The following is a 24,231-nucleotide window of genomic DNA, read 5'->3' on the forward strand; positions in this document are numbered from 1 at the left end:
CTGAAAAGTAAATCAACACAATATATTACTGTTTAGCTCAGTGTTTTAATAAAAATGAATATTTTAATTTCACGGCAAACAAAATACTGCACACATTAATGGGAATTTAGCTTCAGGGTTCTATGTTTCTTTCTACCTACCCTAGTCATGTGTCACACTTCTATATCATGCCTCTCCTATTTTCTCTAGTGCCCTTGGGTTTTACGGTGTTTAGCAGTGATAGAAGGTCATAGGCAACAATTCTGCACAAGTACGAGCTTACTAACCGAGCAGTGTGTAAGTTGGCTCTTTCAAATCTAAAGAGTTAACGATGTCAATGTGAACATTCCTAACAGCAGGTTTATCTTCATGCACTCAAGGTACAGTCTCTATCTTTTTGTTTTCAGGCTACAATTGCCCTTTTTGGAAGGGACAAGGCTTGGAGCGGTACTGGATGATAAGCTTGTGAAATGTGCACTGTTGGTATCTGTGTCAGCGGTGCAGAACTTCAGGCGTCAGACTTGTGTTTCCTTTTGGGCTTCTGGGACAAACAGCGCAAGCCAGTCTGTCAGTTGTGGCCTTCGAACTTCAGGTCGTCCACTTCATCAGTGACAGCGGTTCTCAAAGGATATTTGTCGTCTGACAGTGCCACCACAAGTCCCTCCTATAACACTGCAGGGGTGCCCAACAGCACACTGTTTTTGTGGCTTTTAGTTTCTTCATGCAGGTCACTGCATGAATCGCACTAGGTGATGGGGTGATTCCTCACAGCTTGAGATGGCCGAGGCTTCGCTTCCATTATAAGTCAGCTCTTCTGGGTGCTCTACATGGAGAGAACACAACTGGGCTCCTCCTGTATAGTCCCTTGCAGGGCCAGGCACACTCCTTTCCCCTCTGACTAGGCAGACCGGCTTCAAAGAGCTAGTGAGACCCGCACCTTTCCCAACAAGATCCTCAGACTTCAGGGGATGGCTCCTCACCTCTTGGAGATTGTCATGCAGACACCAAGCCTGGTCTCACGGCAGGTCTTTTAATACTGTGCAGAGCACTTCCTTCCTTGGTCAAGAAGAGTTTTCGACTGGAACAAAGTGTGGTGGTTTGGATAATCCATTTCCATACAGTAGTGGGCACACTCTCTGAGGTCATGGAACTGGTTTAGGGTGCTTTTCTTTCAAATATAATTTTCAGACTGTAGTGCAGACACAGCAAGGTGATGGCTCTCGCAGCACCCAGTGGTGATGTTACCTCCAAACAGCTGTGTCCAAAACATGGGCATAATGACATGTGTAGACTCTGTCAGCCTTGTACAAGTTGCAAATTGCAATCAGTAAATGGTAAAAGGACAGTCCTTGGCTAGAAAGTTCCACACCTTTAAAAACAGACTCTGTTGACTCAGCTCCTCTCCTTTACAATCCACTAAATGGTAGTGCTTAGAAAACCTAAGCAACAGTCCTTTGCTAAAAGGTCTTCATAGCGCTTTCAGTGGTAGCCCCCTCTCATCCTCCATCACTTCAGTGTCCCCTCCTTCCAGCTTCAGCAGAGCAGCCAATACACTTCCACTGTCCAGGATGCTATATCCGCCCTCTCTCCTGTGCCATGGGCAATCTAAAATGGTTCTCTTGGCCACAGACATCCAACTCGCCACACGCACAGTCTTCCTACAACATATATGCCATAGACACAACATGCACACGTTGAATGTCAGCGCAAGGGTATGGATGTTACATCTAAGCAACACTTTCAATGAGTGGTACTGATAGTCTGCATACCCTCTGAAACTAAGTAAAGAATAACTCGGAACCATTCATCCTCACAAATGTGAACACTTCACCACCATCATTTTATGTCATCAATGAAGGATATAGACCGTTTATTGTCAATAATGAGGGTATGCTTGGTGTGCCTGTCAAGTCACAGAACAGGCTCTGGACCTTGGATTTACCCTTGACCGTCCTTGGACTCAGTTCACCTGCAAAATTAATCTTTCAACTGGGCCAACAGAAAGGCAAGATATCAGATTCACCAGAAAGGCTATTACTTAGGACAAGGTTGCAAGCTCATTTACTATGCAAGGGAAGCTCCCAGCTCAACAATTTTCATTTTTTGTATTACGGTCTTCTGTGCCTTGACCAAGATAGATTCTCTGACTGGCAGCCGTTGCTCATTCCATTAACACCATAAGTGCTTTTCTCACCAAAGGCAAGTCAGGAGATGGTACCTGGACTCCTGTCTGTCTGTTACCCACTCCTGTTGCCGTCTCCACCTTCTCTCTGCAATTCTCTTGCTCATTGCAGATTATTCCTGCCTAATTTCACCGCAGCTGCCAGGTTTCCCGCACTCTCAGTCCCGCCTATGCTAAGGCAACGCCCACACCAGGACCTACAGTTTTTTTTATATATATCTGTTTATTAATTTTAGAGAGCATAAGAACCAGGAAAAGAAATGTAACATAGAATACCAATAGAGCTGCATTGAGTCCAGTCTCGCGATACCCGAATAGTCAGCAGGACAAAAGTATACTTCAGAAGATAATCCCATGGGGAGGAGAGATTCAGAGTAAGACATCCAGTCTCCCCGGATCCTATTATGTTTTTCCGGGGCACCCTCTGGATTTATAAACTTATTTTTCTGCCATAGCAGCAAAGTCCATTCCCCTTGTCCATTTAAAGAAAGGGCGGAACATGTTGACATCGCCAATGCCGAGCAAAGTCTCTTTTTGCAATATTATAGCCCACTCCCACCAGCAGCCGGGTGCTGCGACTCCCCCCCCCTCCCCCCCCACACGCACACACCCCAAGTATCCAGAAAGCCAAGAGGATCAGCCCAGGACCTACTTAATGCAGGGCGCTAGCCTCCACACCATCCGTCGCAAGACGACTATCACTGCAGAGCCAACAAACGCTGCTACTATGCCACCATCCTCCATGGCTTCAACACCATACACTTCTCCATGCACCATGGTAGGACATTGCACCTGCTCCTACTGCAGTTTCAACTGCGACACCTCAAGTGCAGACACAACTGCCACCAAGGAACCTAACATGCCACTAAACGGACGCACAACACCACCACCCCCACATCCTCTGTCTGTTATGCTCCTTAATGTCCGTTCACTCGAGAAACACTCCACAGAAATCTGGGAACTCCTAAACAGCAACGCGCCTGACCTTTTCTGGCTGACCGTAACTTGACTAAACCCAGCATCGAAAGTAGACATTGCCACATCCAACCTGCATGCCTACAAAATCATACACCAAGACTGCACCCACAAACCTGGCAGAGCATTCGCGATCATCCACAAAATCATAATCGACTGAATCACCTCCACGGACTCAGACACCCACCTCCTGGAACAGATACACTTCAAAATATGAATGGACACCACCACCACCCTAAAGGGAACCCACACCTACCGTCCACCCAGCCTCAGAGAGGATTTCTTCAACCTGCATTGATGAAGGTCCAGGCTGGGACTTTCCAGCGTCGCCCTCAACTTAACATGGCTCACACATTCCCGTAGTCAATTAGGAGTACATTTAAGTTGACGTATTTTGCACGTTTTGGGGAGAGGGGTGGGGGGCGTAGTTAAAGGTTGAGAAGAAAGTGAAATTATCAAAAAATGAAAACATTAGATTATGCTCTCCATAAAATAAAGTTTGCTTAGTCAATGTTTTCATCAGTTCATATCGTGTGAGTTTTCAGAATTTGGTAGCAGAAAAATATATGCACAGGAGGAATTTCAGCTGAAGGAAATGTGAAAATGAGGCAGCATCCACTTCCTATTTACCTTAAAAGCATTACTTTTACGAGCTATTGTTGACTTGAGAAAAGGTACCCGCCTTAGACTAAAAGTGAAATAAACCTGTGTGTTTCACATTTTCAAATAGTATAACTTTTCAAATACGACAGTAGGGTTTCCTTTTTGTATTCATAAATGAATAATTATTCAATATAGTTTTTGAATGCTTGGCTTTGGATATTTCCTTACAATAAATGTATGTATTTCAGAAAACCACTCAGCGCTTTGTCTTTCTCACCAGATGGAAAATATATTGTAACTGGAGAGGTGAGTTTCAATCTCATATTAATATCTGCAGTTTTGTGTTTCTTAATGTATTGCTGTTGTTTACGTTTGTGAGAAGTTGGCCTGGTATATGATGTCCACAGTTCTGTGGGCACCTTGTATCAGTCCAAACAATCCCTTATGGTGATGGTTGTAAGTCAACCTTATAGACAAGCTATCCTAGGGGTAGCATGGACTAAGCAGCCTTAAAGGCTTAACTCAAAAGGACATGTGAAGCCAGCTGGTTTACCATATGCAATCCTGTAATACCAAATGAAATGACACCACACAAGTTATATATTATAAAAATATATGTATTTATTCTCAGAATAATCCCCACTACTCTTTATGAGCAATGAAGCACAAGCGTTTAAACAAAAGCACAATATAACGTATACAAGTTGCACGTTTTTGGATGAGGCCGGTTGCCACTCAAACCATATATCAAAAAAGTGGTATAACAATCACTAATCGATTGGGGGTAAGGCCTAGGGCCTTGGGAATCGCTGGGACTACACTGGACTAACCACAGTTAGGACGGGAGTAGCCCGCGGGATTCGGGTGCAGTGCGGGAAGCACGGCTTGCACCAATGTAAAGTCAATGGTGCGTAAAAGTTATCGTTTCACAGATTAAAGAGTCTTCCGACTGGACTAGGACTACCAAACTTTGGACTTAGGCACTAGAGGTGTGTACCAGTGTGGGAACACCGGCGCTAGTAATTTACCTCACCCACAGGGTGCACAGGTGCCAACCTGTGTCGGGTTTCGTCACGCAGTTCGATGGTGCCTGAGGATGAAGATGCTGCAGGCGTCCAGGAGAGAAGTGTCCGGTGCGATCCAAGGGTGGATCGAAGTTGAAGGGTACCTGAAAGCAGAGGGGACAGAGTCTGGGTCACTAGCCAGTGACCAGGAAGGAACCAGGCAATGTCTGGCGCAATCAGGTCGTTGTCTGGTGCCTTGTCTCCGCTGCCACGTGGACTCTGGGGCACCGAGGATGTCCTGGAGTGAATCACGAGCTGTCCCACGAAGGCTCTCGCTGTTGGCGTTGTCGGCTTCACGATCGGAGTCAACAGGCCTTGGCAAAGGCAACCCACGCAGGATTCGAAGAAGGCTTAACACTCGGACCAGCAAGGTCTGAGCGGGTGCTCCTTTTCAGGGGAGCGAGTGCCAATCTGGAGCAACCAGATCAGCTGTGTAAATTCGTAGGTTCGTCGGTTCTGGGGCCACTAGCCAAGGGGCAAGCGACCGGACCAACGCGTCGAGCAGAAAGATGCAAAAGGGTCCCACGCAGCACTCGTCGAGTGTGGAGGGGTGAGCTTCGGTGCACAAGCTGCTCGGGGCTGGAGCTTCTCAGACTCCAATGCACAGCTTCGAGGGGGCCTCGGATGCTGCACGGTCAGCGCTTCGTTGTTTCTCCAAGATGGCCGCTCACACGCTTCAGGTCGCCTCCAGGGGTCTCAGCTCTGCAGGTACTGTGGATCGGGCTGTTAGAAGGCAGGCACGCTGGGTCTTGTCGATCTCTGTCGCTCGAGTTCCGGCGGGAACTGCAACAAAGCAAACGTCGAGGTGCTGGATTGTGCCTGTTTGCACAGGGTGGTCACTCCTTGACCACAAGGGAGATTCTTCAGTCTTCCACGTCGAGTGGGATGTCGAAGGGTCCAGAGTTTCGTTTCATAAGTTTGTCAGGATAATCTGATGTGCATTGGCACTGCTCCCACCTATATTCCAAATCTGGGTGCTGGATTACCTGCTAGGTCCCTCCTATGGGTGGGACCCAGGAAGGGGGTGGTTACACCCCTTTCCTATGTCCAGTTTGCCGCCAGGACTGGGGCTGGAGTACCCCAGAACCGGTTTGACTGGAATCTGCCCAGTGACACCTTGTGTGCCCCAGGCAGTGTCTAGTTTCTTTCAACCCTCCCTGCTACAATCCACTATCTCCTGTCTGGGGTGGTGTGACACCTCCCTGTGACAGGAAACCCTTTGTCCAGGCGTCCTCTGCCAAGTTTCGGTCAGCAGCAGGAGGTCAGACATGTGTCTGTGGCAGCAGCATCCATTTTGTGATGCTGGGGCTCTGGTTAGGATTAACCGCATTTGCAGTAAGTAACATGTCTTATCCCTCTAGAAGGGTGGAATGCTACCCCCGTCGCCAGAATTGGCGAGGGGGTAGTATTCCAAAATGTATGACACCAAACACGACATGTTTTGATAAAGCCAAACCAAAGTTAGCATTAACCGCGAGGATTATAATGCACTTACGAGTATATGGTATGGCAGTATCACTGGAACAGCTGTAAGGAAATGGTTCCGAAAGCTGCAGACAGGCTCAGCTCATGCTAGAGCACCATCTCACATAAAACCAAGCACTCTGCCTCCAGGATTGTTAAGGCCTGCCATAGGAGTGACTTATAGGTGTATATGTGTCCAGATATAGGTTTAGACATAGGTATACTACATCTAAGCAAGGGGTGATTACACCCCCTTGCCCAAGCTGTGTGAACAGCCAGTTGTGTCGATTGAAGTACCAGCCAGGGGTGGTAAAGATATGCTGCAGCCCCTGGTAGGCCTTGGATGCACCTATGCCCTTGGCACCTATAGTGCACTGTATAGGGGCTGACAAGGTGTCCAATACCAAATTGGTTATGTACCTAGGGTATATGGAGTCCATTTAAAGAGAGAGCAGATAGCCTGGGACCCTGATTAGCAGGATCCCAGGCCAAGTAAGTCGAGAACCAGCTAAACACAAGGCAAAAAATTTGGGGTAACCATAGTCAGGTATTCACCTTCCTACAACGTTTATCTGTGGCTGAACACCCGATTTGTAAGCAGCTGGTTGGCTCACCATTTTGTAACAAAGGTTACAAATTATGATGCAGGTCTGATGTTGGTTCAGATCTGACTAGGGCGGTAAAAGATGCCCATTCTCTAACCCTATGCCAACCACACACACAATCATAAGCCAGCAACGTTAGTTCCAAGCATTGATCATATTTGGTCGTAAATATAATTTAATTTAGCAACACACGAAGCAGATCATATTCGAGCAGATTAACTCAGAGCAGCATAAGAAAATGATTGTCAGTGCCGTTAACTTTTGAATCTTTTTTTCCCCACAGTGTTGGAGACTATATGTTCCAAACAATTGGTAACCAATTATAAGAGGCCTAGACTATAGCCAACTCAATCAAAAAAGTTCTACTAAATACCATCATGACAAAGACATCCTGATCCACTGCAGTCCTGTTATTTTAATTTCATTCGATTTATTGACACATCGGATAAAATCCATCGAAAAAAGTAAACAAAACCCATATTTACAATTTAGGTTTCCACATAAAATGCATTATACACAATAACAATAACATCCAAGCAATAAAAACGGAGTCATTTTAAAATTTGGTGAACAGAATGGTCAACATCTATCTCTGGAATTCTAATCTCAGAATTCAAGATCTCACATGCTAAGCTGATTCTAGTAATTTTGAACAGAAAATGGCACTGAAGGCCTTGTATCATTTTTTCAAATTCTCAGCGATTCTTTAAAGCGTCTTCTGCCCAGGAGGATAATCCACCTGGTTCTGTCTTAGATAGGCTGCACAAAAGAACAGCAAATGTTCCTCACTTTCCTTGACCAGATGGCAAGCAGTAGTAGTAAAAGAAGAGTTCCCAGCCTCAATTTTATGTGCAAACATCTTGCTGTGTCTGGATTCACATAATTTAAGAATTGTGAAAAATTGGTTCACATTTCATCGAGGAATAAACTTAGTTGTCCACGAATTGATGGAGCCATCTGAAGCGTCTCTCACTATCTGTACCAGAATCTTGTTTTCACAATATTACGCAAGGCAGACTTAGTAGATGTAAACCAGTAGTTACTCAGACCAAGTGTTATCATAGAGATTTTAATGTACCCCATCCAAGACCGGTTAGGTGCATACAATATTTGGAAGCTATCTCGAAGGGCCATCCTGTACGTTTCCAGCTCGTTAGTAGACCAAATATGAATCCAAAAAAAGAATGTGTCTCAATTTATTAAGCCTAAAAATGGGTTTAAAGGTCAAATTAAGTCTTAGGGGAAATTGCAGAGTCCTTTTCAGGGTTCTTTGCAAGTTTCTAATAAACATTTCGGTAGTAACAAAGACATCAACTTTGTAGTGCCCCAAGAGTTGAGTCACCATGCATTGTAGTGCTAGCCCCTTGTGCTCTGTAGATTTTAATCGCTAGGGACACAGAGTGAGAGGTAGTATTCCTGGCAAACCTAACTATGGCTGTAGCTGTAAGTTTCAGCAAGATGGCACTCTTTGTAAGTTGGGATGACCATGCCTGGGAGTCTGATAGCTTGACACCAAGGTAGTCAAAATCTGAGAATCTCTCCAGACATGTTTTGCTGAACATTAATTTGTCTCTAAAGGTCTTAAGGGGGTTAATGGGCATAAACTTTTCAGAGTGTTCATTTCTAGACCCTGAATAGTACAACATGAGTCAAACTTCTCCAATAACATCTGGATCTCCTCTGTGTTATTTTTGAGGCCTGAAGAGTGCCATCAAAAATTTCAGGGCAGGGGTTTTGCAGCGTGAATCTTTCTGGATTCACTATGCTGTGCATTATTCCGCGGTCTTGTGGTTGGGTCCGGAATCGTAGTCTTTTTTTTTTTTTTTTTGTAGCCCAGGTGGGCGTCGGCGTCTCACCTCTTGGTGTATTTCCGGTGACGTCGGCACGCTTCCTGCGGACGCTCCCACTCTTGGGTACCATCTTCAGATTCTTTTTTCCGCGGTTGGGTCTGGATCGTTTCCGAAAGGGCTCCAGACATTTTTGGAGAAAGAAGAAAAATACTCCTTTTTGGACGAAAAGGATATTAAAAGACTACAGGAGACTACATAATCGAAGAGGACGACGAAGGAGAAGAAGATCTTCCAGAACTTCGACGTCCATTGGAGAATGCACGCTCAGGGGGCCCCCTGAACGCATGAGATGGACAACACTCCTTTCAAATTCTGCCGTAACTGCCACCACACGTACGCGCAGAAGGACCAGCACCCGGTTCGCAACCTTTGCCTACCGGTCGACCACGAGAGCAGGGACTGCAGAGCCTGCTCCGTCTTCACGCCGAAGACTCTTTGAGTTAGAGCGAGACAGAGGATAGCCAACGCTAGCATGCAGTGCAAGGGCCAGCCACCGTCCCTTCGAGACCTGGGGCTATCATCTGAAGGAGAGGACAACGCCGCCGCCTAAGACGACGGCTACACGGTCGTAGAGACCGATAATACGAAGACTCCGTACAAGGTAGGAGACTCTACAGCCCCATAACACCCGAGAGACTCTGAGTCTCGAAAAAACAAGGGTAAGGCCTCGAAAGCGCCGACGCTGAAAACTTCGGCACCCGCGGCTACACCCAGGCCCAGTGGACCCTCTGAGAAGGAGTCCCCGGCGCGGAGAGCTGGTGAACAGCAAAAGACGTCAAAAAACGTCCCCGAAAAGGAGCGTTCCACGCCGAGGGAGAAAGACCCGAAGACCTCTTCGGTCACGGCAAAGGGCGCTGCTCAACAGACACATGTACCAGATCATGGATGAGCTGGGCCAGTTAGTAAAGAACATGCCTCAGGAATTCAAGCAAAGGGCTGAACACCTGGTCGAGGAGGGGAAGAATGTGGCAAATTCTTGCCTCAAAACTGCCCTGGACGGAGCAGACAACTCCAGCAGACTCATGATGATGGGCATCACGGAAAGGAGACAAGCCTGGCTCAAGATTTCAGGCTTCAAGCCGGAAGGGCAACACAGCATCCTGAACACCCCGTTCAACGAAGAAACATTGTTCGGGGCCCAGTTGATGAGAAGCTCAGACAACTGAAGAAGGATAACGAGACTGCAAGATCCATGGGGGCATTGCAGTTCAGAGGTACTAAAAGAGGCACCCCGTTACGAAGACCTAACGGGAGGGGAGGAAACCAGCCAGGAACATCACACCAGGCGTTCCAACAAACCCACCAGGCAGACACCCAGACACAGCAGGGTCAACAAAAGCAGTCCTGGCAGTACCAGCCAAGAGGCCAGTCCTTTCGCGGGAGAGGAAATGGACGTGGACAGAATAAGAGAGGGGGACAACAACCCACCTCTAAGTGACTTAAGCAAGCTCCATGTGCCCACCCAAGCAAAAACTCCCAGGGTGGAGCACAAACAAAACAGACAGGAGTTACACGAACTAAACACATGCCAGCATGCAAGACCAGTGGGAGGAAGACTAAAGCATTTCTTCCAGGAGTGGAAGAGAATTACTTCAGACAAATGGGTTCTCAACATCATACAGTTCGGGTACTGCATAGAGTTGGAAGGGAAACCAACAAACAGAAAACCAAAAAGAAGACCACTAGCAAAGAAAGAGCTAGAACACCTTCAAGAAGAAGCAAGAGAGCTCCTGCAGAAGCAGGCCATAGAACCAGTGCCGTACAGAGAAAGGAAGTTGAAGTTGAAAAAGCTTAGCGCACTGTGACCAAGCGGTTTCCTGGCGCTGGGTGATTACAGGTGAGGAGGGAAGGCAGCAATGGTCAGTGAGTGGAAAATGCTTGGGCAAAGAGATGGGTCTTAAGCGCCTTGCGGAAGTGCAGGTAGACGTGATAGATCTGATGGTAGGAGGGAGACTGTTCCAAAAGCGAGGGGCCAGAGTGGAAAACCTGGTGCCACCCGCTCTGGCCTTACGGAAACGGGGAACCATAAGAAGAGCCTGGCTAGAGGAGCGAAGGTTGCGGACAGGGAGGTAATGGGTGACCAGTGAGTTAATAAAGAGAGGGGCAGTGCAGGCGCGGGCCATGAAGACTATGCATCCCATTTTGAAGAGGGTTCGGTACAAGATGGGGAGCCAGTGAAGGGATTTTAAAAGGGGAGTGGTGTGATGAAATTTGGGGAGCTGGTAAATGAGGCGAGCAGCCTGATTCTGAACAGTCTGGAGTCGCCGCAATTCATAGGCGGGAATGCCCACATACAGGCAGTTCCCGTAGTCAAGACGGGAGAGGACCATGGCAAGAATGATAATTTTGAGGGCATCAAGGGAAAAGAAAGGGGCGTGTACTCAATGTACTTCCTGGTACCAAAGGTAGACGAAACGATGAGACCCATCCTGGACCTAAGATTCTTGAACAAATTCATAAGAACGCAAAAGTTCAAAATGACCTCCCTGCAAGAGGTACTTCCTCAATTACAAGGCGGGGACTTCATGGTCACCATAGACCTCAAGGATGCCTACCTGCATATCCCAATGAGCAGAGGGCACAAGCATCTGCTCAGATTCACCATCGGAGAAGACCACTTCATAACCCTGGCGTTCGGCCTCAAATCGGCAACAAGGGTCTTCACAAAGTGCCTTGCAACAGTCGCAGCACACTTACGAAGAAAAGGAATACACGTATACCCTTACCTGGATGACTGGCTAATAAAAGCAAGTTCATACGAAACGTGCAAGCAGCATGCACGGAGAGTGACGAGCACGCTGATGAACCTGGGTTTCTCCAGCCACTGGAGGAAATCCTCACTGGAACCAGAACAAGTAAAAATCTTCCTGGGAGCACAGATCGACACCTACAGAGCAAAGTGGTCCCCAGCGAGAAGAGATCGAGAGCACTGGTGAAGGAGACGCAGCTCTACCGGAAGGGGCAAGCTCGGACAGTGAGAACAGCGAGCAAGGTCATGGGCATGATGGCATCATGCATACACCTAGTGCCAAATGTTCGGCTTCACATGAGACCTTTACAGGAATGGCTACAGGAGCAATGGTCACAAGCTACAGGTCGTTGGGAGGATCTAGTTGTTGTAACGCACTCAGTGCAGAAAGAAATGGCATGGTGGAACATTAGGAACATAACAAGGGGAAAGCTTCTGGCGCCACCAACGCCAACTGTGACCATCACCACAGACACATCCCAGAAGGGATGGGGCGCTCACATGGAGAAACTCAGTGAGAGGACTGTGGACACCAGCAGATGCGGTCAAACACATCAATTACCTGGAGTTGAAGACAGTTTTCATAGCGTTGAAAGCCTTCCAGACAAAACTGTACAAGCAAAGAGTGTTGATCCAGACGGACAACACAACAGCGACGTTCTACATCAACAAGTAGGGTGGAACACAATCAGCCCCGCTTTCAAGGCTAGCGCAGGAGATATGGAGATGGGCTATCCCACTCAACATAGACCGGTTAGCCTTACATCTACCAGGGAAGGACAATGTGGAGGCAGATTGGCTCAGCAGACAGACATTGGCATCCCACGAGTGGGAGCTCAGTGCACAAGAAACAATGAGGCTGTTCGACAGGTGGGGGACACCGCGGTGGACCTGTTTGCAACACGCCAAAATACAAACTGCCGAAACTTGGCATCCAGGCAGCCCTGGGAGGGGTCCCTGGGGAATGCCCTATGGATAGACTGGTCCAGGACATTTGCTTACGCTTTTCCCCCGCTACCGCTGATGCACAAGGTACTCAGCAAGTGCAGAACGAGCAACATGACCCTGATACTGGTCGCACCGCAGTGGGCCAGGCAGACATGGTACTCACAGATCATTGAGATGAGACAGTGTGCACCCCACATATTCGGGAGAAGAAAGTACCTACTCTCCATGCAAAACGGAGAGGTGCTGCACCCAGAGCCAGAGAGCCTGAGCCTAGTAGCATGGCTCCTGAGGACATAGAGTTTGCGCATTTGAAATTGCCAGAAAGCACCCTGAGGGTACTTCGGGAGGCACAAAGGCCCAGCACACGGAAGTGCTATGTATCAAAATGGAAGCGATTTACATTGTGGTGCAGGAGAGAAAAGCTACACAATAAGATGCAGAAGGACTCGACAGTGCTTACCTCACGCACCTGCTCGACAAGAACCTAAGCTCATCCTCATTAAGAGTTCACTTAGCAGCGATAGTCGCTTACACAAGGGGAGAAACGTGCAAGAGTTTCTTCACATCACAAGTCATTAAGAGATTCCTGGAGGGAGCAAAAAGGATCGCACCACCAAAGAGGGTGCCGCCACCTGCATGGAACCTTAACCTAGTCCTAACAGAACTCATGAAAGATCCTTTCGAGCCACTTCACAAGCCCTCCCTAGAAATGCTGACCATGAAAACAGCTTTCCTGGTAGCAATCACCTCACTACGCAGAGTGAGCGAGCTACAGTCACTAACGCTACAAGAACCCTACATCGAGATACACAACGATAGGGTAGTGATGAGAACGGACCCACACTTCATGCCAAAGGTGGTGTCAAGGTTCCACATGAACCAGACTATACAAATACCAAGTTTCTTCTAAAAACCAGCCACTAGCGCTGAACAGGCTCTGCACACCCTAGACGCCAGAAGGGCAGTCATGCACTACATTGAGAGAACAAAAGGACACAGGAAAACAAAACAGTTCTTTGTGTCCTTCGCTAACAGTTTCATGGGGAAACCAGTAACTAAAGGAACCATTGCACGATGGATCGCTCAAACAATACAGTTCTGCCCCAAGCGAGCAGGACAGGAACTAGCAGAGGGGACACGCGCCCACTCTACCAGGAAGAAGGGAGCTACAATAGCCTTCCTAGCTAACACACCCATTCAGGACATATGCCTGGCGGCAACATGGGCTTCAGTGCACACGTTCACGAAGCACTACTGTGTGGATATACAGATGAACAAGGAAGCACAAGTCGGACAAAAGGTGCTTCAACACATATTCAATAACCAACGGTCATCTTCCACCCAGCCGCCACAAACATGAGAAACCGCTACAAAGTCTATGCACAGCATAGTGAATCCAGAAAGATTCACGCTGCAAAACTAATTGTTTCTTACCTGTCGGTGTAGTTTTGCAGCTTGAAGATCTTTCTGGATTCACTAGCGAACCCACCCACCTCCGCCTGAAAGATTACTTAACACAGCCATTTATAAAAAGAAGAAAAAGTATGGGTGCCAAAACGCATCCTAGTCCTACTACTTTACTAACTGTTAGGCTCTCAGTGAATTCACCATTTGCTCCACATTGTTCCTGAACAAAGGTGTGTTTGAAGCAGATTCATATTATCTCAAAAAAATTGGCGGAACTCCCAACCCATTCAGAATTTCCCATAGCATCCCTCTTTGGACCATATCAGAGGCAGTCTTTAAGCCTACAAAGACTATTTTAAGGTTGCCTCAATTAATGTAAACCGATTTTAATCTAATCGCAAGAAAACCTGGTCCTTCATCTAAAACCTGTCTGGAAATGCCAGAGGATCTCATTATCAGACATCTAGGCTGTCCGTGCGACAAGGACTTATATAAGGAAATCATCTGGATGTTATCAATCAGGCTGATGGAGGCAATAATTACCAGGGACATTACGACAACCTTTCTTATGAATTGGGATTATCTCTGCACCTTTCCACAAGGTGGGGATTTGGGCTCCAGCTGTTGTAGCATTGACAGAGCGTTAATGTTTGAATGTTTGGTACCTATACAGTAGGCTCTTGACGGTTCAGGTCTGTAGGAATTTTATCTAGTCCAGGAGCCTTCTTATTTCTCTGGGCACATACAGCTGAATAGGGATCAGACATTGCGAATATAGAAAAGCATGCATTGCTAGGACTGGAGGAATTGCAAAGAGGATGATTTCCTCTAGGGTCTTACAGCACTACGAATTGGGGAATACAGAAGTGGCATCGGGATTATAAATGAAGCTTCAATAGTATTTCCCTCAGATGTTGCTGTGTACAACCCTTTAAAGTGTCTGACCCACTCATGGGATATGTATGGGGTTCTTGTTATGGCTCCCAACTGCCATCACATTTTAGTATCCTTAGAAATGGCAGCTTTTTATAGATCATCCCACAAACCCGTTCCCCAAACTATTTTAGCCTCTTTAAGCTTCATTTTCGAAACAATCCTAGCCTCCTGAATGTAAATATAATATTGTTAATAAGCAAAGTCTTTGCTTATCGACAATCTTTAGTGAACCATTCATGTGTTCCTTGTCTACCTTTTAAAGACTTTTTTTATGTTGTTTAGAAAAAAAAAATTTAATACGGAATAAAATTGGCACCAGTTTAAAATAACAGCAATCGATTATCCACGTTTTGGCTAAAAATAGAGAGAACTGGGAGTAGACTTCTATTCATCGTTTCTATAATAGAAGGATGTTGTATTAAATCTCCCCAGTTTACATTCCTTCGATTAACAGTGATTACTAGATTGTGCTCTACTTTTGCAGTGATCTGGTAAGTCACTAATCATTTCACCATTCAAATAAAGAGCCAGAGGGTCATGATCACTCTCTTGTCTAGGAATCACGGCCATGTTGATCATTTCACAATAAACCCATGAATCTAATAGTATGTCATCTTTGTTACTCTTATAGGTCCCCCTATTAAATGTAGGCGTATTTTAAGAATCTGAGTAATATCGGCCATTACAGGCAGGTAGGCCATAAGAGAGTGTTGTGTCTAGCAGTTGAAGAGAAGAGTTGTTTTTTAAATGGACCAGGTAATTCTGGAACACCCAAAATGCATCTCTGCCCGATGCCAAGTTCCTAGTTACCAATGACGGATCAAATGTTGTATTAAGATTCCCCTGATGATAATGTATGTATGTTACTGAATGTTAGTCCACTGTGGAGTAGTTTGTGTATGTGATTCCGTCGAATTGTTGTTCTTCGATTATACATATTAAGTAAAAGAAGTTGCTGGTCTTGCCTCCTATAAATCTTGAAATCCAATGTATTGCGAGTTAATGCAAATCTATTTAATTGGGCACTTAAGGGTAATTTTGACATTAATAGACAAGCCACTTGAGGCCTGCCCTGTATTGGAACTAAGTCCTCGTTTGAAATAACTTTTATACCTGCTCTAAAGAGGGGATCTATTGCTTAACTTTCCTGTATCAGACAAAAATCAAAGCCATCAATAAACTGACTCTAATAGCTGTCATAGATCTTCGATTTTATACTTGAAATTTTCAGGCTTACCGGAGTAACTTTCCTGGATAATTCAGGATTAGGTAGACATAAATTTTCTAGACTGGACTCGCAATCTGCTGCATGTGTAACTAATATGGTATTTTGTTTCTTCTCCTGTGATTCTCTCTTAATAATGAAAATACGCCAATTCACACTCATATCCATACTCAATGTAGGGCTTAATCTGTATTTCCCAGTCAGTCTACTCTGACCAAATCAGATTCCAAGGTATCGCCCTTGGGATTTTTATTTCATTTTTTTAAACATGGACTCCTATGTACTGTATGTTGTAGTTCATCTGGAGGGGGCTAATATTTGATTTGGATTAGGGAGTTTATGGGAGATGTAGCCTATAGGATGTCTGAACATATCACATCAGGCCCCTGACGAACCCCTCTGATCCAGTGGATCGTATAGTTGCCAGCAAATATTAATTTTCGATGATGAGTGGGGCAAGTTTAGCTACATTAATCATATACACGGTTCCCACCGCTTGAGTCTGGTAACCCCTGGGGCTAAAACCAATATTAATCTGTCCCCTCGGTTGATGTGAAGTGATAGTATCAGCGCCAACCCTTTGGATGGTGGCTAGCGATGGATAATGGAAGTTGACATTGCTGTATACAGGTGTTGGGGGGGGGGGGGGTTTAGTGAAAGGCAACTTAGACACCAGCGGTGCTTCCTAAATTAACTTGGGGTTGGCCATGTGCCAAAGAATTGGAGACTACTGGGATTGTTAAACGGTTCATCGATGCAGAAATACCTAACGTAATTCTGGTAGTGAGATTAATTATTGCCAGGTCCTTGTTCTGTCATAGCTAAGCTCCGATCAGAGATTGTTATAGGTGTTTTAGGGATCATCGATGATAATGTTGTTACAATAATTTTTAACTCCAATAGTTCAGGTTTGAGGTCTGTAATCATGTGAGCAACTACTTGCTATTGGGCATTAAGGCTGAAATTACTCCTCCTCCTCGACTTTCCTTAGTTTAAATCTTATTTTTCCCTAAACACATTATTTCTAGATCAGCCTAATTTCATATAATTGTATACAATACCTTCCTGTTTGATTTGCCCCACTTGGGCAACACACCATTATTCGGCCTCCTCAATAACTTGTAATCAAAATGATAGTTACTGTTCTCCCATAACAAGCACTGGATTACTTTTTGTTGACCTGTTCTCTGAATTAAAGCTCAATGGTGTGAGCATTTCTTCCGCAATCTTCTCCAACTTCTTTAACTATCAATTGAAGTTTAGTTCACATTAAGGTGCTTCTGTCAAGACCACAATCAAATTGCCTACTGAGATGAAAATTGCCAGGCTTGGTTATTCTTTGACTATCCCAAGCAGCAATTTTAATCGCACACTCCTTTTCTTCATGCAGCTAGAACAGGTCGGGAGTCTCTTAATTTGACTCTATCGTACCAAGGAACTTGCTTTACACTACCAATTTACAGCCAGCAGTAATCACTCCATTGAGGAATACGTGGGATAAAACCCCTCAAATTTTAAGATGCAGCATTTTCTCCTTTCTTCTACTAGTTCTCTTTGGTATGCAACCTGTGTTTTTCTGTAAAGAGTCCCTTGTCTTAAGCAGTGGCAGGCCCTCCACCATTTCCCAGCTTTTTAGGTAATGTACTTATTTTTATTCCCATTATATGGCACATTCAGATTATGCCAAGCCCCAGATTGCCAGAGAGAAATCGTTCACATTTTGACTGTGCAACAGTAAATACATTGACTATTGTTTGACAAGACCAAAGAAAAGGTTACCTAACTTCTTCATGAAAAAGGTAACATAGTTATGTTGTCTACTGTTAACTGAACAATAAAACAGATAAAAGAAGGATATGAAGTGAGATCATATTGTTTTGAAAAAGATAGAGTAATGCTTTAGTACCATCCAAAAAAGACAGGCACCACCATAGGGATTACAATGTCCATTTTCCACAGCCTTTTCATGGTGGTCCCATTGCCATGGAAAAGCTGTCTGAAAGGGCCTTTGCGGGCCTCTAGCACGGCCCTCGTAGGCCACTACTATATCACCCGAAACATCCATGCACCATATGCCAGGCACCACATGGTGCATGGATGTTTGTAAACATGCCTTTCTCTACTGCTGCTTGTGTTGTGGCCATTTTCTGGGCCGCAGCACAAGCCGCAATAGAAAACTGCATGTTCCGACTGCTTACATGATAGTATCATAATAAGGCAGGTGGAACCGCCGACTACATGTTGGGTGGTCTCCATCCCGCAGCGATGGTCCGCCTTCGTTATGGGGCCCTAAGTATCAACTTGTGTAACATATACACAGGCAAACACCTGGGCTCTCTCTTGTCAATTATTTCTGCAAATGTTCGGGCTGTTACAAAATGCACGACTGTGATAATGCAACACATGTTTTTGAATTTTCAAAGTGGCATTGACTGCCACTGCGGTAATGGCGATGCACTACTCTTGATACTGCTCTTCAGAAGTATTCTGAATGGAAAGTGTCTTAGGTAGTTCAGACTCTAAGCCGCACCAGTCTGAAAACTAGTTTAATATCTGATCTCGGAAAAGTTTACCACAGAGTACTGCAATGAGGCAGCCAACTCGATTCATACCTGCCGCTCAGATAGACATAATCTTTGCTTAAATTATCAAAAGTATTGTATTGATATTTACTTTGTACTTTCCTTACACCGTGATAGGCCTCAATCGCTTTTCTAAGTGGCCATGGTGAGTTATTTATGTAGCGCTTCATACCCCTGGTGAGGTCATAAAGCTCTCTGATTTGCGTCAAGTCGCTGGGTGCCCTTTGGAGTCCATGCTGAGCTGGAAGGTGTTCGTGGTTTGGGACATGATGAATGACGTGTGTGACGGTTGAAGGGCACATAGCATGTTGAGTGTCCCTGTCCGTGCACATGAGGATGCTGCACCCAGGCTGTGAGTAATGGATTTATCCAGGCATGCATACCTCTGCCATCTTGGTTTACGCAGAAATCTGTGTTGAAGTGCATCACTTTGGTCCATTACAGCTTGTGAACTGATGGTAAGGTTTTGTAGAGTGCTCTGAAATATAGGGATATCATTTTACGTACTAAAAATCTTGACTTGGGTCCTTGTTTGCATTACTATAGTGCAAAACCTTGATAGAGCCATTGCTTTATTACCTGTTAGGTCAGTGGTCATTCTGTGCAGTAGCACAGTCTAACTTGTCACTCAAAAGCAACACTTCAATCTAGAAATCTCTTTGGCAATATTGAAAACGAAAATAATTGGTAAATGTGTGCCGTTATTTTGCAGAGTGGGTCGAGACCAGCAGTACGTGTTTGGGACAAAGAAGAGAAGACACAAGTGGCGGAACTGTTAGGTCACAAATATGGAGTGTCCTGTGTTGCTTTTTCTCCCAACAATAAATACATTGTCTCTGTGGGTTATCATCATGATATGCTTGTTAACTTGTGGGACTGGAAGGTAAGAAAGCCTGTATTATTTCGTAGTATTCATTTGTAGAATTTGGACCTTTCTACAAACACTTTGAAACATTAAAAGGTGTGGTTGGGTAGCTCCGCATGTTCCAGACAAGAAAAGTAAGGACACTAAAAATGTAATTTTTGTAAAGTTGCCATAAAACGTTTGTTTTTTCTGGTGCCACCCAAAGTCTGATACCCACTACCTTCAGAACTAAGGAAACAAACTCCGCTTTCCGCCTTTGTAACACCATTGTTAAACATACCTCTTTGACAACTTTCAGTTCAATAAAGAGCTAAGTGGATTTAGGGTAGCTCCATTACCATTTTGCTGCCAAGGCTTACAGACCTTTTTTCTGACCTGTTGTCAAGATCGTGTAACCTCAATCACCTCTGTAGTAGGTCGCCTTCTTGCTCTGGTTTCATGTTTATTTTTAAGTGACCTAACACCGCTCTTCGGGACAGGTGCACTGTATGAAAATGTTAAATAGATAAATACATAAATATATATTTCCTTATCTTTTAGAACTCCAAGTTAGCATTTCACCTCTTTCGTATTTTTACCCAGGTGGAGAAATGTGTGCTTTTTTATTTTAGATTAAAAAGTCAAACCTGTGCAGCAAACATTATCAGCAGCAGGTTAACTAGCAGAAAAAGTAGCAACGAATATACCATTATCCTTCCTCACCAAGTCTGGTTGCCTAATGATGCAAGGTCTGAGCACTTGTAATAGAAACCTTCCTGCTGATTATCATTGAATCTTCCGTACGTAGAAGTGTTGTAGGGTATTTTGTTGTATGTATTAACACTTGGAGCAATATGATATTTACAGGAAGCAGACCTCCTTGGAAGAGAAGTTCGCTTCATTTCTATTGTTTTAGATGTTTTAAGATGAGCCTGAATAGCCATTTGCTGAGAGTGTAATGCGTGCATGCATTAGCTGCCTCAAAAAACTCTTCCATGCCACATAGAGCTTTGATCCAGATGTAAACTATGAAGTCCTATGGCTGTGTGCTCGCTGTCAGTTTTGTGGCTTCATAGTGTTGTACATCTGGGGCACAGCTCTAATGTGACACGCTTGAGCCTTTGAGATTGCTACTCACAAGACTTATCAAATCATTTTTTTACATTCTGGAGCCTGAAACTACTATACCTAGTGAGTAGTCACCATCTTCAAACTACTATCCCTTGTCAGTAGATACCATCTTGAAACCGGCTTGTCTTTTTTATTTCTCTTCTTTCTTGCTGCCCATACAAGTTCCAAATCATTTCACAAAACTCCTGTAACTGATCTCATGTTGATGAAGGCCACTCCATGCCTTGCCCTTAAAGCTGCCAACTTATTCATATCTTGTCTTGAAGTACTCACAGTTGTGAAGCATTTGCATATAACAAGGGGGTTAGTCATACACAAGCAATAAATCAATTTACATGTATGCTTAAGATAACCATATACTTCATAGAAGGCGCAACTAATCAATAATAACTTGATTGCAATACAATAATGATTGGCCTTATTGGTCTTGTACTTTGTGCTGACAAATTTCTTCCAGCCTATTCAGAGATTTGCTTCATTGCCTTCCAGCACAGTTGGGAGGTTTCCTTGCCCCCTAATTGTGTCAGTTGGGCCCCTATGTCCAAATCATATATTGTAGTGAGAGCTACAGCGTATGAATGGAAGAGCATTCTTATGACTCAGTCCCTGGATTATTTTAATTAGACATACTTTCAATTTAGATGGGCGAGTTCAATTGCATTAAGCTATAATACATACATGTAGTCCTCATCATGTCCCTGGTGAAGAGAATGGAGTATGGTACTCTGCATCAAAATGAAGTCATAGGTACTCACAGGCCTAAGTGTCTTAAATCTTGTCATTTCTATGTGTCATACCTGTACTCTGGTAGGCCTTTGTAGGGTTCAGGGTTGGATTAAACTAGGGGCGTTGTGAATTCCCCGCTTTAGCAGCTACAGAGGGGGTGGAGTTCTTGATGGGCCTCTTCTATCTGTAACTCAGCAGATAAAGGCTCATAATTAACGTGAAAGGTTGGGTGAGAATGTAAGTGAAAGGATGTATGTAAGGATGGATGTGTGAGTGTAAGGATGGATGAGCAAAAGGGTAGTGGATAGATGGATAACTGATGGCCGGATGAATAAATGAAAGGATGAATGGTGGGATGGGTGAATGAGCAAAAATATAGATTAGTATAAGTAAAAAGATGGATGAGTGAATGGATGGATGGCTGAGTGAAAGGGTGGATGAGTGAATGGATGGATGGCTGAGTGAAAGGGTGGATGAATGAGTGAAATGGAGGATGATGGATGAGTGAAAGGATGGATAAGTGAAAATTTGAATATAAGGATGGATGAGTGAAAGAATATATGGATGAGTGAAAGGAAGAGTCACTGGATGGTTGAATGAAAGGATGGATGGATGGTTGACGAGTGAAGGGTGCACGGATGGCTGGCTGAGTGAAATGATGGATAGGTGGGTGGGGGGCTAAGCGAAATGATGGATGAATGAGTGAAAAGAAAGATAGCTACAGTGAAGGGATGTATGGATGATGTGAGGCTGGATGGATGGATGAGTGGGTGGATGGATGACTGAGGGATTGGATGAATGGGTGAAAGGATGGATGGATGGGTTTCATGGAAACGGATGAATAGGTTTGAATGTGGATCAGCAGACTGATGGATAGCGGGATGGAATGGTTAAAGACTACAATATGGACAAAAAAGTTAATGGATGACAGAATGTAAATGGTGCCTATATGTGGGTGAATTTAAGGATGAATGGATAGATACCAGATGGAAGCTCTTCTGGGAAGGGTAGCAATGACTTGCTCTGCTTGCTAGGGGAGATAAGAGCTTTGTTTAAAAATGGGGGTATTTTAATTGTCTGGCTATTCCTTTGAAATAAACAATGTTGAATTTGTTTAATTTTTATTTTTTTTTTTAAATAAACAAAAATCATAAGTGCAGAAGCCCAAACACCATGTTTGCAACCTGGTGCTGCCGAATACGAGATGTTCTGACTAAGTCTGTCTAGTCGTGATTCCACTTATTGTCATTTTCTTGCACTTGTTTTCGTTTTCCTATCTTTCTCCTTTTTAGGTCGAGACCTGCGTAGGCTGCGCTTGCGCAGTCGCAGAGAGAGATCTTATGTTTACAGTGTGGGGGCTTGAACCCTCCCCTCTTCTCCATTGGCTGGCTTCCTAAATGGAGGCCAGCCATTGGAGGAGAGGGGCATCACTCTGTTCAAGCCCCGTCTTTTTGGGATTCGGGGGTGTGTTTTTAACTTTCTTTCTCTTTTCTTTCTCTCTTGCCATTGGCTGGAATTTTACCTTCCAGCCAATGGGAAGAGGAGAGAACGAAAAACACGCCCAAATCCCAAAATGACCGTGCGTTTCTCCGAGGCATTTCTGCTTCGCCTCGGAGAAAATGTGGTCGTGTGTCACCCCCTCCTCCGCTTCTGCCTCATCCCGTTGCCACTCCCCGCCACCTCTCTCACCCCTACTACCCTTCATTCACGCCACCCTTTCTCCTCTTCCTGTCCATCCGTCTCACCCACAGAGTTGATGTCGACGTCATTAGCGATCGCTGCTGCACTTGGATCGCACTTTGCTACGCCTGGCACTGCAATTGCTACTACTCTAGAGCTCGGCTCATAAAGGCATTGGCAGGAACAAAAAATAAAATAGGCTTATGAATGGTTAGGGGTCAAACCGCTGTGTCTGCAGTGGGCCAAAGGAGGTCAAGCGCAACTTCTGACACCCTGTGGCGTTTTGGTGGTTCGACGTCCTTGCGTTCACCTGGCCTCGCTCCAGATTGAAAGAAGATTCCACCCTCCCACGCCGCCCCCTCCCCCCCCCCCCCCCCCCCCCCCCCCCCCCCCTCCCAGAAGGCAGCTCTCGCGCGTATTGTTTTACGGGAACAGCCTGGCCCCTCCACCCTCGTCGGACGCATAGTGAGTGCAATCAGTCTCTGAGACAACCGAGATGAGTTCAAGACTCTTATGCAATGGGCGAGATTTACTACTCGAGGCCACCAGGCAGCGGGTGTGCAGGGACAGCCCGTGCTCCCGCGAGGCATCAGCCTGTTTGTGCCAGCTGAAGTCACGCGCTCCTTTCACCAGAGCCCATGGCAGGCTCTCTCAACGGCAGACAGGGGGCGCCCTGCCCACTGGTGCCAGCCGGTCTCCCTGGCTTCCAGCTACAGTCAGCGCGAGCTTCTCAAGCAGAAAATGCAGGCGCAGCTCTGCTCTGTTAATGGCCTGTGCGCAGTCATGGGGGAGGCAGCGACGCAAAGCACCTACTTCTCGGCTCTTTCTATCAGTCTCAGGCGCTAGTCCGAGCATGCTGTCCGCCGCCCTCTCATATGGATGCCCTTACACGATGCTTGGACCGAGGCATAGTTATTTAGGAATAAAATAGGTACTCCTTCTCTTCTTTCTGTCCTTTAAAACATTCAGTCCACGTTGATTGGTCGGGTCTTGACAGGTTGACAGGTTCTGAGTTTGCATGTCACCCGTGCAGCGCCTCGTCAGAGAAAGGAAGCGCTATATAAATGCAATTTCAGTACAATGCACCTTGAGATCTGGCAGTTAGTGCGCTATATAAATGCAATTTCAGTACACTGCACCTTGAGATCTGGCAGTTAGTGTTTTTCGCTACCAAACACGGTTTCGTTTGCAACAAACGTGGGACATATATTCGGAGAAATGTCTATTTCCTTGAAATGTAATTCATTGAAGAATAAAAATGGACAGTTGAGAATGGGGGCA

The 24,231-nt window shown here is 45.3% G+C and overlaps 1 protein-coding gene across 1 annotated transcript in view; it reads left to right on the forward strand.

The window, feature by feature from the left end:
* The window catches only part of LOC144781934 (WD repeat-containing protein 62-like), a 636,677-nt gene that overhangs the window by 66,562 nt on the left and 545,884 nt on the right, over positions 1-24,231 (forward strand). The window contains exons 4-5 of the mRNA XM_078661021.1: positions 3,988-4,045; positions 19,282-19,452. Coding sequence (XP_078517147.1) covers positions 3,988-4,045; positions 19,282-19,452 — 229 coding nt within the window. The remainder of the gene's footprint in view (positions 1-3,987; positions 4,046-19,281; positions 19,453-24,231) is intronic.

Source organism: Lissotriton helveticus, chromosome 9 (genome assembly GCF_964261635.1).
Source record: "Lissotriton helveticus chromosome 9, aLisHel1.1, whole genome shotgun sequence".
NCBI lineage: Eukaryota > Metazoa > Chordata > Amphibia > Caudata > Salamandridae > Lissotriton > Lissotriton helveticus.